This window comes from Dromiciops gliroides, chromosome 2, assembly GCF_019393635.1.
Source record: "Dromiciops gliroides isolate mDroGli1 chromosome 2, mDroGli1.pri, whole genome shotgun sequence".
NCBI lineage: Eukaryota > Metazoa > Chordata > Mammalia > Microbiotheria > Microbiotheriidae > Dromiciops > Dromiciops gliroides.
The window spans coordinates 395421438-395437564 of NC_057862.1; the positions used below are offsets into that span (position 1 = coordinate 395421438).

The 16127-nt window shown below is 43.7% G+C and overlaps 1 protein-coding gene across 2 annotated transcripts in view; it reads left to right on the forward strand.

The window, feature by feature from the left end:
- The first annotated feature begins 3055 nt into the window (after positions 1–3055).
- The window catches only part of STK35 (serine/threonine kinase 35), a 55465-nt gene continuing 42393 nt past the window's right edge, over positions 3056–16127 (forward strand). For both annotated transcript variants that reach the window (XM_043983891.1, XM_043983889.1), the window contains exons 1-2: positions 3056–3488; positions 4131–4758. In XM_043983891.1, coding sequence (XP_043839826.1) covers positions 3168–3488; positions 4131–4758 — 949 coding nt within the window. In that variant the 5' untranslated portion in view covers positions 3056–3167. The remainder of the gene's footprint in view (positions 3489–4130; positions 4759–16127) is intronic.

Below are 16127 nucleotides of genomic sequence, written 5' to 3' on the forward strand. Positions count from 1 at the left end.
TTCTCCATTCAGTCACTAAGGAGATTTCCCTTAAGTGCAGGGCTGATTTTGTCACACCCCACACTCCCCAATCAATTAATTCCAGTGGCTTCCTATTGGGTAGAGGAGCAAACACAAAATGGTGTTTGACATTTAAAGCCCTTCATGACCTAGCTCCCTCCTACCTTTCCAGTCTTCTTGCATCTTACTCCTTGACAAGCACTCTTCAATCCAGTGATTCTAACCTCCTGATTGTTCCATGAACAACACACTCAATTTCTCTGCTCCAGCCATTTTCTCTGGCTGTCCCCTATGCCTGGAATCCTCTTCATCCTCCACTCCAACTATTGACCTCTGTGGCTTCCTTTAAATCCCAACTAAAATCCCATCTTCTACAGGAAGCCTTCCCAATCCCAGTTTTAATTGTTTCCTATTTATCCAGTACATAACATCTTTTGTCTACATTTGTTTGCTATTGTCTGCTCCCTTAGATTGTAAACTTCTTGAATTTAGGAACTGTCATTTGCCTCTTTTTGTATGCCCTGCTTAAATGAGCACAGTGCCTTTCACAGAGTAGGTACTTAATAAATGTTTACTGACTGATCACTAATTGGTTGAGTGGAGAGAGCATTAGATGAAAAGATATTGTGAAGGCAGAAATGTCCAATTTTGGCAACTGATTGGGTTTATAAAGTGAGGAAAGGTGAAGAGTTGAGGATAGTGTCAAGGTTATAAATCTGGGAAACTAGAAGGATGGGGGTCCCTTGCAATAGGGAAGTTCTTTCCTTCCTTATTTCCTCCTTTCTCTGCTTCTTCAATATGTGTCTATACAAGTGTGTGTGTGTGTATAAAATTTAATAGTAATTGATTGATTAGATTTGGTATTTTCCTGATAGCCTAGGCTATTGATCAAACTTGAACCTAGGTGCTCCTTATTTCAAGGCCCACCTTCCTTACACACCCACACTATGCTTCCTGACTCCATTTCACAATTACTAAAGCTGAAAGTCACAGTCACTGAATCATAGGATTTAAAATATGGAACACAACAAACACAAACACAAAATGAGAGGCTGCACTGACTTTGTGGATAGAATATTGGTGATGGAGTTAGGAAGAGCTGGGTACAAATTTTGCCTCAGATTCTTACTGTCACTCTGGGCAACTCATAACCTCCTTTGGCTATAAATAAATACAGATACATGCACACATATGCATATATATATAGACACATACAGAGGTTGTAAGCATGCTTCAAGCTATCTTCACAGTGGCCAAGGTGATTTACCTCACGTACAGGACTCACCACATCACTGCTTTACTCAATAAAATGTAGCAGCTTTCTATTACCTCTAGGATCAAATATAAATTTATGTGTTTGTCATTTAAAGCTCTTTCTACCTTTCCATTCTTCTTACACATTACTCCCCTCCATGTTCTCTATGCTCCAAGGACTCTGGTGTTCTTGATGGCCTTCACACAGAATGTTGCTTTTCCTTTCTCAGTGCCTGGACGATGGTTATCCCTGTTCTATGGAATGTTGTCCCTCTGCATCTATCATAGGAGTCCTCTACTGGTTTCTCTCCTCTTTCAAGCTTCCCTCATATTTTATTGGCATCTATCTTGTATAGAAATATGCAGCCTTAAGCACAGTGCCCAATGCTTAAGAGGTACTTAATACTAGTTGATTGAATGATTAGATTTGGTGTTTTCCCCATGCCCTGGGCTGTCCATCAAACTTGAACCCAGGTGCTCCTTATTTCTTTTTTTTAATTATAAAAGTATTTTATTATTTTCCAGTTACATGTAGAGAGAGTTTTCAACGTTTGTTTTTGTAAGATTTCTAATTTCAAATTAATCTCTCTCCCTCCCCTCCCACCCCCCTCCTCAAGACAGCAAGTAATCTGATATAGGTTATATATGTATAATCACGTTAAACATATTTCTGCATTAGTCATGCTGTGAAAGAAAAATCAGAGCAAAAAGGAGAAACCTCAAAAAAGAAAAACAACAGCACCAAAAACAATATTATGGTTCAATCTGCATCCATATTCCACAGTTCTTTTTTTTCCCCCTGGATTTGGAGAGCCTTTTCCATTATGAGTCCTTTGGAACTATCTTGTGCCATTGTATTGTTGAGAAGAATCAAGTCTATCACAGTTGATCCACACATAATGTTGATGATAGTGTACAATGTTCTCCTGGTTCTGTTCATCTCACTCAGCATCAGTTTATGCAAGTCCTTCCAGGTTTCTCTGAAATCTGCCTGTTCATCATTTCTTACAGCACACAATAGTATTCCATTACTTTCATACACCACAACTTGTTCAGCCATTCCCCAATTGATGGGCATCCCTCAACTTCAGGTGCTCCTTATTTCGAGGCCTACCTTCTTTACACGCCCACATTATGCTGTCTGATTCCATTTTATAATTACAAATATGAAAACTAAAGCTGAAAGTTGTAGTCACTGGATGATAGAATTTTTAAGAAGGAACACAACGAACACAAAATGAGAGGCAGAAAGATTTGGATTCAAATTCTTCCTAGTTGTGTCACCCTGGAAAAGTCATTTGACCTCCTTTGGCCTCAGTTCCTTAAATGCAAAATGAAGGAGTTGGACTAAAGGGCCTCTAAGGTGCCTCATAACTCTAAATCTAAGATTTTGTGACCTTACATGGGAGCTGCAAAGAACCTTAAAAACCATCTAGTCCAATATCCTTAGCTCAGGGGAGGAAACTGACGTCCAGGTTGGGGTTAAGGACTTGCCCGGGGTCACTGCAGAACCAAAAGCAAGACAAGGGTCTTCTGTAAAACCATGAATTTTTATACTATAGTACTCTGATTCCCTCACCATCAAACATGGGAAGAGGGTGTCAGTGCAGGTTAGGAGGGGTTAGGATGAGCTCTGCAGCTGAGAGGAGAGCACAGGAACGACACTGATTGGATGGAGGTGGGGGCCGGGCCGGGGGCTATGCAGTACAATCCCGAGGCTGCTGGGTGGGAGGGGAAACGACTAGAGGAGGGAAGGCGGGGCCGGCCAGGGGCTCGCTGGGATTTCGCGCGTCCTTGGGTAGGAGGCGGGTTTTGCTCCGCTCGGGCTAGACTTGAAAGTGCATTGGTCCGGCAGCGGCAGCTGGAGCCCTGGGCAGGCACTGAGGCTGAGCCAGCCCGAAAGACCCCGGGGGATGGGGCACCCCGAGCCGACCCTGCCCCCGGCGCCCGAGGCAGGCCACGCCAGTTACATAAAGGGCTTATATAAAGGGCTCAGCCGGCGTGGCCACATGGGCTGTAGCGAGAGGAGGTGCAGAAGAGGCAGCGGGGCCAACAGCTGCAGGTGCCCGCTCTTCACCACGGACACCGTACCCGCAGCTCCGGCCCAGCCCCGGCCGCTCTGGGCGGCTAGGGCAGCCCAGTCCCCGGGGCATCCCCAGGACGGAGCGGACCATCAACCCCCGAGGGGGAAGAAGAGGAAGAGGGCAGCCCAAGGAAGGCAGGGCTTAAGCCAGGTAAGGATGCGATCCGAGTTCCCGTAGGTGGAGACACGGGGTAGAGTGTCGGCGCCGCCTCTCGAGCGACTTAGCCCCTAGGGCCCCGGTGGAGTGTGAGGCCACATCCCGCACCCACCCACCTCCAACCCGAAGTTGGGATGGTCCCCTAGACTCCACTCCGGCTTAATTCAATGGACTGTTTACACTAGGGAGAATCCATCACGGCGAAAGGTGTGGGGGAAGATCGGGAGGGACAGGACCGGGGGAATAAAAGCAAGACGAAATAAAATAGCATGATTAGACGTGCTTCCTCTGTTTTGTAGAATTCTTGCCATCGTTTTCCCCTACCCCTCAAGATAGATTGATTATCCAGACAGGTGCTTTTCGATTCTCTTTCTTTCCCCCCACGCAACGACTCAATGGTTTCGACCTTCCCGCTTTCCCCCCATTCAAGCGGCGGCTGCTGCTTCAGTCTTAAAGGGGCCGCGGCTGGAGGAGGAGGAGGAGGAGGAGGAGGAGGAGGAGGAGGAGGTGGTGGTGGTGGTGGTGGTGGTGGTAGTGGTAAGGGTAAGCAGTGCGGCCTGCGATCCCCGCCCTCCCCCCCACCTCCCCCCTCTCCTCCACCCGGCCTCCTCGCCTAACCGATTCTTTTGCTTGCAGGTCCCAGCCCGAAGTCCAGCTCCGCCGCGTCCCGGGGCCGGACGGAGGGATGAAGAAAGGGGGACCCCGGCAGCGCCGTTGCTGCTCCCCCCGCCGCCCGCAGCCATGGAAACGGGCGAGGAGGACGGTGTTCGCCGAGGGACACAAAGCAGTGAGCGGAAAAGGCGAAGTCCAGGGCTCCGGGCGCCCGGCGCAAAGCTGAGGCCGGCGGCAGCGGCCCAGGCCCAGGCTCAGGCCCAGGCCCAGGCCATGGAGGCGGCCGCGGAAGAGGAGGCGGCCGCGGGCAAGGCCTACCTGGCGGCGGCGCTGAGGCGGCGAGAGGCGACGGCGCGGCCGCGGTACAGCCTGCTGGCCGAGATCGGCCGCGGCAGCTACGGCGTGGTGTACGAGGCGGTGGCCGGGCGCAGCGGGGCCCGGGTGGCCGTGAAGAAGATCCGCTGCGACGCGCCCGAGAACGTGGAGCTGGCGCTGGCCGAGTTCTGGGCCCTGACCAGCCTCAAGCGGCGCCACCAGAACGTGGTGCAGTTCGAGGAGTGCGTCCTGCAGCGCAACGGGCTAGCCCAGCGCATGAGCCACGGCAACAAGAGCTCGCAGCTGTACCTGCGCCTGGTGGAGACCTCGCTCAAAGGTACGGCCCGCTGACAGCCCCCTGCGTATCCCCCGCCGCCCGGACCGCGCCCCGCGCTCCGGCCCCCTTCCCCGAGCCGGCCGGCGCGGCCCTCCCCGGCTCCCGGCCCGCTCTTAGCCGCGTGTCATTCATTCCTCCACCCACCGCCCCCGGAAGGGACCCTCGAAATGCCCTTTTGTTTTGTGGCTCCCAGGCGCTTTAAACCACCCCTCTTGTCTTCACACCTGTTCCTCTGACTTCCCGTGGCTCCGGGGCCTTTAGAACCCTCGCTTTCCCCCTTCCCTGTTATCTAACAGCCTCTGCCGCCCAGGAGCCTGACCCTCAGTTTCTCGTACAGCTTACTACCTTCCCAGGGTCGGCCTCACCTGCCCCTCCTCCCTCCATGTCTTCCTTTATTTACCCCATCTTATTATGCCCCAAGGTGCTTAATAAGAATACAAATAACTACCTATAATAGATTACATTTATATTCACCTGAAGTAAGCAATGCTGGTATTGTTACATGGGACTTTACTAGTAAACTGAAGTTCTGGGAAGTGAATTTGCTTAGTCCTATGGCGGTGTTGGAGAAGTCTGCCCTGGAACTTAGGTTTTCTGACTTTCAGTGCACTTTTGTCAGGCTCTGTGTGTGCTGGTGCGTGGGAGCAGAAAAGCAAAGCCCCTGCCCCTAAGGAGTATACATTCTGTCAGTGGAAGCTGTGTGTATACAATAACATTTTTTTTGAAAGTAATTTCAGATATGGGGGAGAAGTCATTAGCAGCTAGAATGGAATCAGGAAAAGGCCTTGTGTTGTCGGGGTAGGACCCTGAGCTTAACTTGGAAGCTAAGGATTCCAAGATAACTGCAGGAAGGCAGTGAATTGAAGGTATAGGGGAGAGCCTTGCAGAGGTGCAGAGATGGGAGACAGAATGTCATATACTGGAAGTAGGCTGGTTTGGTTGGACCCTAAGAGTGCATGAAGGGAAAGTAGAGGGAGAAATAAGCCCAGTGAGGTAAGTGGAACCAGATTGTGAAGGACTTTAAATTCCAAATGCAAAAGTTTGTACTTGACACAACTGACAGTTTGAGCAGGAGAGTGGCATGGTCATTAGCTGACCTGTGCCCTTTAGGAATATAACTTTCACAGCCATATGGGATGAAAGAGAGAGATCAGGGTGTTTGCAGTGGTTTAGGCAATGGTGATGAGGGCCTGAACTAGAGTAGTGTTTGGGAAAGTTTGAGACAAGGGCATGCATGTAAGATGTGGAGGCAGAATTGTTAAGAGTTGCCTCAGGACTTCCTATAGAGTGAAGCAGAGTTGAGAATGAAGGATGTGTGAAGTACTGGAAGGATCCCCGATGTTCTTTCACCTTACCCACATCCTTGACTACCTTCCCAGTTTAGACCATTTCTGTAGTTCATCTGTTCTCATAAGAAGGTGGATAAACTTCCTAAAGCCCTTTATTTTGCATCTTCCCAGCTTGTTGGTCATGGTTAGAGTATTGAATTTTAATTAAGCACAAAAGGTTTATTGAACCCTCAGTTTCCTCATTCTGTAATAGGGGATTAAAAATATTTACTTAATATTTACCTTACCTTTATTTTTCACCTATCCAGGCAGTTGTGAGGAAAGCACCTTTTCAGAGCCCTATAGAAATGTGAATCTGACATATATAATGGGAGCTCTTCCCAAGAAGGTCTCTATCATGTATTTTGCTTTATAGACCAGCTAGCTTCTTGCTCTCTCAAAACAAATAAGCCCTTCTCTCTTCTGAACAGTTTCCCACTGAACTCTTAACATTTTTGTTTTCATCCTGTAAGTTCACCTACATTTCTCCTCTGCTACATCTACTTTTTTTTTTTTTTAGTGAGGCAGTTGGGGTTAAGTGACTTGCCCAGGGTCACACAGCTAGTAAGTGTTAAGTGTCTGAGGCCATATTTGAACTCAGGTACTCCTGACTCCAGGGCCAGTGCTCTATCCACTGCGCCACCTAGCTGCCCCTGCTACATCTACTTTTGATGTATTTCTGCACTTTAGGATTGTGCTAGGGGAGGAGAGGGCAGCTTTTAAAGGATTGCCTTTGTTCAGAACTTGTCTCCAAGTTCTTTGCCAGTCATGAAATGGGTTGGGTTTGTAACTTCTGGACGCTTTCCCTTTGGCCTTTAGTTTCCTGGGGAATAGAATTTGACCTCTAAAATCCCTTCCACCTCTGAATCATATAACTTGACTTTTCTGAGCCTGTTTTCTTTCTTTCTCCAGCCTCTTGACTGCTCATACGCGCTCAGGTCTCAGAAACAGGACCTTTGCCAAAAAATGGAAATTGTTGAAAGCGCAAAAAAAATAAGCCACCTTCAAGAGAGGGCCCACATTCACAACAAATTAGTGGATGAGCTCTCATTTGAACTCTTGTTTTCTGAGTTCCTACTGGAATTTATGGTTTTTCCCATTTTACTATATTGACTTAATTGTGCTCAAAGGACATATCTGCTAATGCACGTTGAGTTGTATGTTGGAGGCTCTATGTTGGAGTTTTAACTTGCTAAAGTTAATTTCTGAGGTCCCTTGAATCCATTTAGTTAAGCCAACCTACCTGAGCCAGGAATCCTTTCTGTAATATCCCTCCCAAGGGGTCAGTCATCCAGCTTCTTTTTCAATATCTTCAGCAACTCTTGAGGTAGCTTATTTATCACTGGTAAAATTACTGTTAGACATGATGATCCCATGGTCATTCATTGTGGTATGAATCTCAGATACTCAAATGTAATCCAAATGCTCAGAGCTACAGAAGGATGAAGATGCTATGTAGTGGTTGGAATGGGGAGAAAGGATGTTCTAGCTGTGTCTTTTTTTTTCTTTTTCTTTCTTTTTTTTTTTTTTTTTGCAGGGCAATGAAGGTTAAGTGACTTGCCCAGGGTTACTCAGCTAGTTAAGTGTCAAGTGTCTGAGGCTGGATTTGAACTCAGGTACTCCTGAATCCAGGGCCAGTGCTTTATACACTACACCAGCTAGCTGCCCCAGCTGTGTCTTTATGACCAGTACCATATGGGTCTATATGCTACATACATAGAGCACATCCAGTGTTTCCAGTCAAAACCTGATCTTTCTGCATCCTGGAGTTCTTCTTCCAAGATAGAACTTTCTTTTGTATATTCAGATGCTAGTGCTTATCTGGTGTGGACCCTTTATTCTTTAAAGCTTTTGTCCAGAACAATTACCTTTGTAACATGCTAATTAAAATAGTCATCTGAAGACTGGTTCTGGTGCTGAATATGTGCTGAATGCAGGTGAGACCTTGAGCGAGTCGATTAACTCAACTTTGCTATGAGATGAAAGTTGTAGAACAGAAGGAGGGCTGGAAAAAAATTACAAGCAGGACTGCTTTGGAAATTACCAATTGGATTTATTATAGAATTTAAAAGAAAAGCAAGCTGCATATAATAGAGATCTGCAGTTTCACATACAATCCTTTTTCTGTTCTATGCCTGTTTGATTTAGTATTTAATTTCAGAATAAAAATTAAGAAGTTGGTCTAGATGAACGATGAAATTCCAGCAATAATTTTACAGCTGGTTAAGCTTTTTTCTACCATAGAGGGAAACTGAGGCCTGGGAGAAAATTTTATTTGACCAGCTGAGTGTCACAGTGACAGAAGGCAGTGTCCAGCAAACAGTGAGCCCAGTCTTTTTAGACTTCATCTAGATTATCATACTCTTTAGTTAGAAGAGATACTTCTAACTTTACTGGTCATATGTGAATAGGCATTTTGTTAAGTACTGAAGTTGCCCTCCTGATAGACTCAAAACAGAAATTTACTGTATACTTCCTACATTAAGGTGCTGTAAAGAATATAAAAAAGTATTAAGGCACCATTCCTCCTTTAAGAAACTAATTGAATAAACAAGCCATAAACATGTAAGAAGTTAAAGGTTAATCTGGAATTCAAGACAAAAGTAGAAGAGACACCATGATGTAGTGCCTGACAAATTGCTAAATGAGTTGATAGAGACAATAGTTGTTATAATAGGTCAGAGGAAGGAAGAGATTTATGGAACCTGAGATGATTAAGGAAGGCTTCTTGATAAAGTTAGGATTTGAATGGACTTTGAAAATTAGATGCTTGGAGTCTGTTTTCCATTTGAGCTAAGTAGCACTATATAAATTCTCCAATTAAAATCATAATTTTAATCCTTTTGCTCTTAGTAGCCCATCTTCATCTCCCGCGATGACCATAGGCCCAAAAGTCTTAACTAGAATAGTTTTTGTATTGGATTTTCCATAGACCCCTCAAAAATATCCAAAACAATTCATTTTCTTTTCCACCTAATCCCACCCTTCTTCAGAATTTCTTGATTCCTATCAAGGGCACTTCTATCTTCTAGTCATCCAGGTTCACAACCTCTGCCTCCTTTATTGCTCACCTTCATTCATACCTCATATCCAATCAGTTTCCAAGTCTTGTTGATTCTACCTTCACATTTCTTAAGATCCACATTCTCTCATACTTTTTCACTGAACTGTTTTGCTGTAGTCTCCTAGCTGTTCTTCAAACTTCCAGGTTTTTCTTCAAACTTTCCTCCAATTGCTAAAAGGTGTTCATAAAGCACAAGTCCAAGCATGCCATATTCCTGGGTGTAAAAAAAAAAAAAAAACTCCAATGGCTTCTTATTACTTTGGGGATAAAACAAAATCTTCTGGTCTTTAAAACCTTTTCCAAGCTGGCTATAGTCTGTGGCTGGCAGGGGCTGCAGAGTGGAAATAACACTGAACTTAGAGCCACAGGACCTGAGTTCAAATTCCAGCTCTGCCACTGGGGCCATGTGATCGTGGGCAAGTCACTTAAAGCCCCTGTTGGCTTTCTTATCTGTAAAATGATGGGGTTAGACTAGATGACTTCTAAAGTCCCTACAATCCAGTTCTAGATCTCTGCTCTTGTATGAATTTCTAGAACTTTACGTTTGAAAAGGGATGTTAGCTCTAGATATTTTCCAATCAAGAAAGGAGGTAACTTTGCCAAGGCTATGTCGCAGGATCAGGAGCCGAGCCCCAGATTTCCTGGTATCTAATCCAATGCCTGGTATCTAATCCAACTGCACCAGAGGAAAGAAATCTGACTAGTAAGATAGGTCTTTTGACTTTTTGCTAACTCCTGAGTCAAATTCCACTTGCATCCTTTAGCTTTCCCAACAGACTTTGAGACTGCAACTCCTACCCATATGTGTTTACAGCCCTAAACCAGGTCTGTAGAAAGGAAAGACGGGTGAAATCCTGGTCTTTCTTAGAACAGAGTAGAGCTCCAATCGAAACTTCCCCAGACATGCTGAATGCCAGGATAAAATATAGCTTAAAAAGCTGCCAGAGATTCCTGTATGGAATAGAAGTTAGGACTAGACTTGTAGAATCTCTTCCTACTCTATTATACTATGTTGTTAGCATAGCAGTTTGCAACTGGAAAGGACCTTAGAGATCTTTGCATCTATCTCCACTTTGCAGTTGGAAAAAAAGAAGAGAAGAAAGTATTCATTCAACCAACAAGTATCTATTAAATTGTCTACTGTGTGCCTAGGGCACTATTCCAGGATCTAGAGATACAGATACAAAGAATGAAATGATACCTACTTGAACTTCGATTCCATTAGGTACAAATACATGTGAAAAGTATAAACAGCATAAATATAAAGTTAATAAATATACACATACTGCTACCACCACCCCCAGTAGTTAAATATATGGGGGAGAGGGTTACCAGAAGTTGGAATGAAGAAAGTCCTCATACAGAAAATGATACCTGAGGTGCAGATAGGGAGAGAGGGTATTCCAAGCATGGGAAGCCAGTGTAAAGGCCCAGTAAGGGGAAATGCCGTGTCATGTGTAAGGATCGGAGAAAAGTCCAATTTGTCCAGATTCCAAAGAATGAGAAGAGGTGTAATGTCCAATAAGGCTTGAAAAATAGATCGCGGGCTGACTTTGTAGGGCTTTGAAAGCAGAGAACTTCCTATTATTCTAGAGGCAATAGGAAGCCACTTGGGTTGGTTGAGTAGAAAAGCACATAGATCTGTCCTTAAGGAACACTGCCCAGTATTAATAAAGCTGGGATGTAGTGGCCTGGATTAAGAAGTGGGAACTATGAGGGGGCGGCTAGATAGCACAGTGGATAAAGCACCGGCCCTGGATTCAGGAGTACCTGAGTTCAAATGCGGCCTCAGACACTTGACACTTACTGTGTGACCCTGGGCAAGTCACTTAACCCCCATTGCCCCACCCAAAAAAAAAAAAGTGGGAACTATGTATGTGAAGAGATAAGGGTTAGACAGAAAAAATGTTGTGAACAGCAAGACTTGGTGTTGAATTGATTTTATGGAGTGAGGAGAAAAGTTGAGGATGATGTGAGAATATGAACCCAAGACCCTGGAAGTACAGTGGAAGGACCTTCAACAAAAATGGAAGCTTGGAGGAAGAGTGAATGTAACACGGATGGAAGTTCAGTTTTAGACAAGTTGAGTTTGAGATCTACAAGACATCCAGTTTTGAAACATCCAGTAGGTATTTAGTGACACAAGGCTGAAGCATGGAGAGAAACTGCAGTTGGATATGTAGATCTGAGTCACTTGTTTAAACCCCTGGGAGCTGATGAGATTCTCAAGAGGGAGAAGAGGGACCAAGGCTTGACCAAGGTCACAGAATATTGAGCCAGGCCTAACTACTTCTCATCCCCCCCAGGAAGATAACTGTGACTTTGAGCTAGTCACTTGAGTCTCATTTTGCTCCTCTCCAAATAAGGGACAATAATTCTTGGAACCACCTAGCTTATAGGGTTTTTAAGTACAACAACATCATATGGTATTACCTTTAGTTCTGGGCAACTGGCTTTGCCCAAAGGGGAAGAAAGTCAAGGATCTCTGAGAAGGGATCACTTTATGATGTAGAAAGCATGGAACTTAAAAGTCTGAAGTCCTTGATTTGGCCAGGGTCCCACAGCTAGATGTCCCGAGATCCTGTCAGGAGCTGTTTCCTCCTCTTTAAGTTGGAGATAATGAGATTTAAGACTATTTAACTCTTGGTGCTGTTGTGAGACAGATGTTTTACAAAATGTGAGCTAATGTCACCCCCATCATCTTTGGTGACTACCATGATGCGAGGGTAGCCTTTTGTGGTCATCATGACTGGATTTTGTGGTTGTCATCTGGGGCAAGGCTTTCCATCCCTGTCTTCTAGCTACCCAGAACCACAGCCTAGTACTTAGGGAATCATCCACATTCGCCCATGTGCTTTAGGGTATATCATCTCCTGACACTTGAGCTGACTGCCTACTTCCCTCTGTGCTGTGCTTGGGGACTTCAGGGAGGGGATAGGAGGACCCCAGGAGAGGGAAGAAAGCTTGACTTAATTGAGAGGTTTGATTAATGGAGGTTCTACCTTAGGAGGGGGATTGTTTGAGTATAGTGTTTTCCATGAGATAGTAGTCAGATTAGATATAGGTGTGTTTTTAATATGCTTATCCAAGGTGTTTCTAAACTTTTAACTAAGAACCTCTTTCAGTGCCTGACTCTGAAACCTTTACAATGATGATCATAACTGACATTTACATAGTACTTTGTGCTTACTGAGTATTATTACCTGCATCATCACGTATGTGATTCCCACAGCAACCTTGGGAAAAGTTTAGTAGGATGTATCGTCCTGGGTTCTAATCTCAGCCTTGTCACTAACTTGGTATGTGACTTTTGCACAAATCACTTCTCACTGTGCCTCAGTTTGCCCAGTTATAAAATAAAGGTTGAATTGGATGACTTCTGAGGTCCCTTCCAGCCCTAAAACTTGTGATTCTACCAAATATTATCCATATTTTACAGTTGGGGGGAACAAGCCCAGAGGCAGCCCAAGAACACCTTGCTAGGCCATCAGTAGTAGTTAGAGCAGGCACCAGCACCCCAGGTCCTTTACCAAGGATGGGACTCTTTCTGCCATAGGTTTTTTCAAATTTCTAGTTTATCTACTCCCTCCTAACCTATTTGTCATGTGCCATCACACAAGTGTTTTGTTGTTGTTTTCTTTCTCGGTCAGCATCTTTGTACCACAGTGATTTGTTTTTGGTTTGTTTTTTTGTAGTATTTCACAAATTGGTGAAATGTACTTTCTTTAGGGAAAGTGGGACATCTCCCGAAGAGATATAAGGGAACATACCTAAGGGACACCATGGACTTCTTTAACCCTCAAAAACTTTAAGGTCAATCACTAGGCCACAGTATAGGGGGAGAGGCAACACAATGTAGTAGAAGGAACACTGCCCCCTAATAGTCAGAGAACCTCTGTTCCAGTGCCCAGATCTGTCACTTAATAACTCTGTGAATGCGGCATTACCTATCCCTGCCCTTAGTAGTTTCTTCCTCCACAGAATGAGAGGATTGGAGTAGACCTATGAGGAACCCCAGAGTTCACCTGTTGCTGCAACCCCATCATTCTACAGGGAGGAAACTGAGGCCCAGAATAGTTGTTAACCTTTAACCTGAGCTCTGACTCTAGGTTTAATGTGTTCTCCATGTTTATATCATGGGGCTTGAAGCTGTCTCGTGGACAGTTTAATTCTCAAGGCATCCCATTCTATTGCTGGACAATTCTTTTTGTTAGAAAATTCTTCCTTTTTATTAGTGAAAAAGTTCTTAGATACCTTCCAGCTGTGATATTCTGATAGTAGGTTTGGCAGAACAAACAACAAACAAAAATCCTCGCCCCCCCCCAACCACATTGTGATCTGCCAGTGTTAAATTGGGGGGTGACCTTTGAAAAGTGATGTAAGTCTTCTTGTGTGAAATCATTGAACACTCAGTTCCCTCCACTGATAAGATGTAAGTGGTGTAGCCACCATTTGAAGATATGGGGCAGCCTGGCCTTTGGATTGCCAAGATGCAGTTCTGAGGCTAGTGCTAGTTATAGTTACTAAGAGAAATTTGCCAGGGTGGGGTGAGCCCAAGTCATTTGTCTTCTCAGACAGGTTCTATCCACAGAACACTGACTAAGATTACCAAATATTGCACTTAGATGATGACCTTTCCCACCTAATATGGACAAGGAAACTTAGGATCATGCAACTGTACCAACACTTTTCAGAGTTTAAAAGGGACCTCAGAAATTACCCAAACCAATGCCTGGCAATGTCAGAAGGAAGGGGCCTTAGGTCATTTCATTTAACCATCCTCATTTTTAAAATGTAAAAACTGAGGCTCAAAGACTTGGCATAGGAACTTTCTCATCAGCTAATATTTGAAACCAAGTCCTTTGACTCCAAATCCAATACTTGAATATCAGTAATGTAGAATGGAGTCCAAAGAGGACCATGAATTGTCAGATTTTGAAGGAGTTTAAAAATTACTTAATCCAAGCTCCTCATTATAGATGAATGAACTGAAGCTCAAAGAGGGGAAAATCATTTATCCCACCATACACAACTAGTTAGGGTCAAAGCTGGCACTTGAACTCAAGTCTCATTCCAAGTCCAGTCACACAGTCCCCAGGGTACCATTCAGAAGCTTTGAAATGTGATTGTAGGTTCAAACTACAGATTGAAGTTCAGGCTGTAGTCTGGATAGACTCTGAAAGCTTTCAGGTTATACCTTTGCAATCTATTAGACTTCAGGCAAGCCAGGCCTAGCACCAAGTATTGCCCACCTCAGAGGGAGGCTGAGACTGTGCTAAGAGGATTTTTTTTCTTGCCAAACCTACTACCAATATAAGCAACAAATTTAGAGAAAGGCCCTTGAACCAAATGAGTTCTCTTGCTTAGTAGTCATCTTTATAGTAAGAACTAAAGTAACATGTAGCCTCTTGCTAAAATTTGCAATCTGGGAATGGAAGAGTATGGAAACAAATTCTTCAATGTTCCTAATCTATCTTTTGAAATAAATTATTAAGAGCAAAAAGGAATAATCGGATCAGAAAAATAAGATTGAAAGATATAGAGTAAGAGAAGCTGGAAAAATCATACTTTTAAGCATTACTGCCTCATGATGAGGATTCTGCTAGGATAATCGCTAATAGAAGTCTAATGTCTAAGCTGCCCTCTGGCCTGGAACCACATCTGAAATTCTTGGTCAATGTCTAGTTGCCAAATTTTTGAAAATTGATTTACACCAAAGGAGGCTAACCAGGATGGGGACAGGGCTGAAAGCCTTATTTCACATATCTCGAGGACTAATGTGGAGGAAGAGAATGTACTTGTTCTACTTGGTTACAAAGGCAGAAATGATGATGGATGGTTGAAAGTTACAGGGAGGTAGTTTTCAATTTAATATAAAGAAGAACTTCTAACAACCAGAACTTGGCAATAACAGGATGAATTTCTTTGGAGGTCCCAGCACTGGATATGTTAAAGAAGGCTGTATGACTCTTTGTTCAGAATAATAGGAAGGGACATAACTGGTAAGGAAACTGAGGTGCAGAAAAGTTAAATGACTTGCCCAAGGTCACACAAGGTGATTAAGTGGCTAGCTCAAGTTTCATGACTCCCAAGTTATTAGAAAAAATAAAATAGTGTTTTTGCCACTGGGGTAAATAACCTCTGAATTGTTTTCTAACTCTGAAGTCTAGGATTTTCTTGACATTCGGTTTTGGGATGGTCCACCTTCCCCAAGTGGTCCATATTGTAATAGTATCCAAATGCTCTTTAGGCTTAATGGCACTTTTAAAATTGAAAATTGTATTCTTCATCACTCTCTCTTTTAATGACCAGCTATTCCTTTCATTAACTAAGTATAGTCAAGCAAAACAGAGGAATACACTGGCCATGTCTGAAAACACCTACTTTATTCTGCAGCTATTGACTACTATTTCTTTGCTGATGAGCAGGAGATGTGTTTCACGGTCAAGTCCTAAGAAATTAGAATCAGAAGTACTAAGACCTTTCAGTACTGTTCCCTGTATCACTGGTGATCAGCATGTAAATTATTCTGCTTCTGCTTACTTGATGTAAATCAATTCATACCCAGCTTCCTAAGTTCTTCGAATTCTTTGTCATTTCTTACGGTGTTATAATATTCCATTACTACCACAATTTGTTGTTTTCCTTCAATAGCTTCTCATTTAAATCAAGCAGCTTTGATTTTGTTCTTGTGAAAGCTTTTCAGTTTTATCATTGGGAATGACCTTTCCAATCTTCTATGACCATCTTTAGCCATAGTTGTGCAAAACCCCTTCATCCCTATGTCTCTAATTTTAGATTCATTGACTCTTAACTGCCCTGTTAGCCAAAGTAGATAAAATATGCTATCTTCTGGACTTAACATGCTATAATTTAAAAAAAAAAGTTTCATTGATAGTTTTATTTAATATGCATTTCTGAATATGCCCTTTCCAAATCTTCTCTTGTGATATGTTTCATCACCTCCCTTGGATACC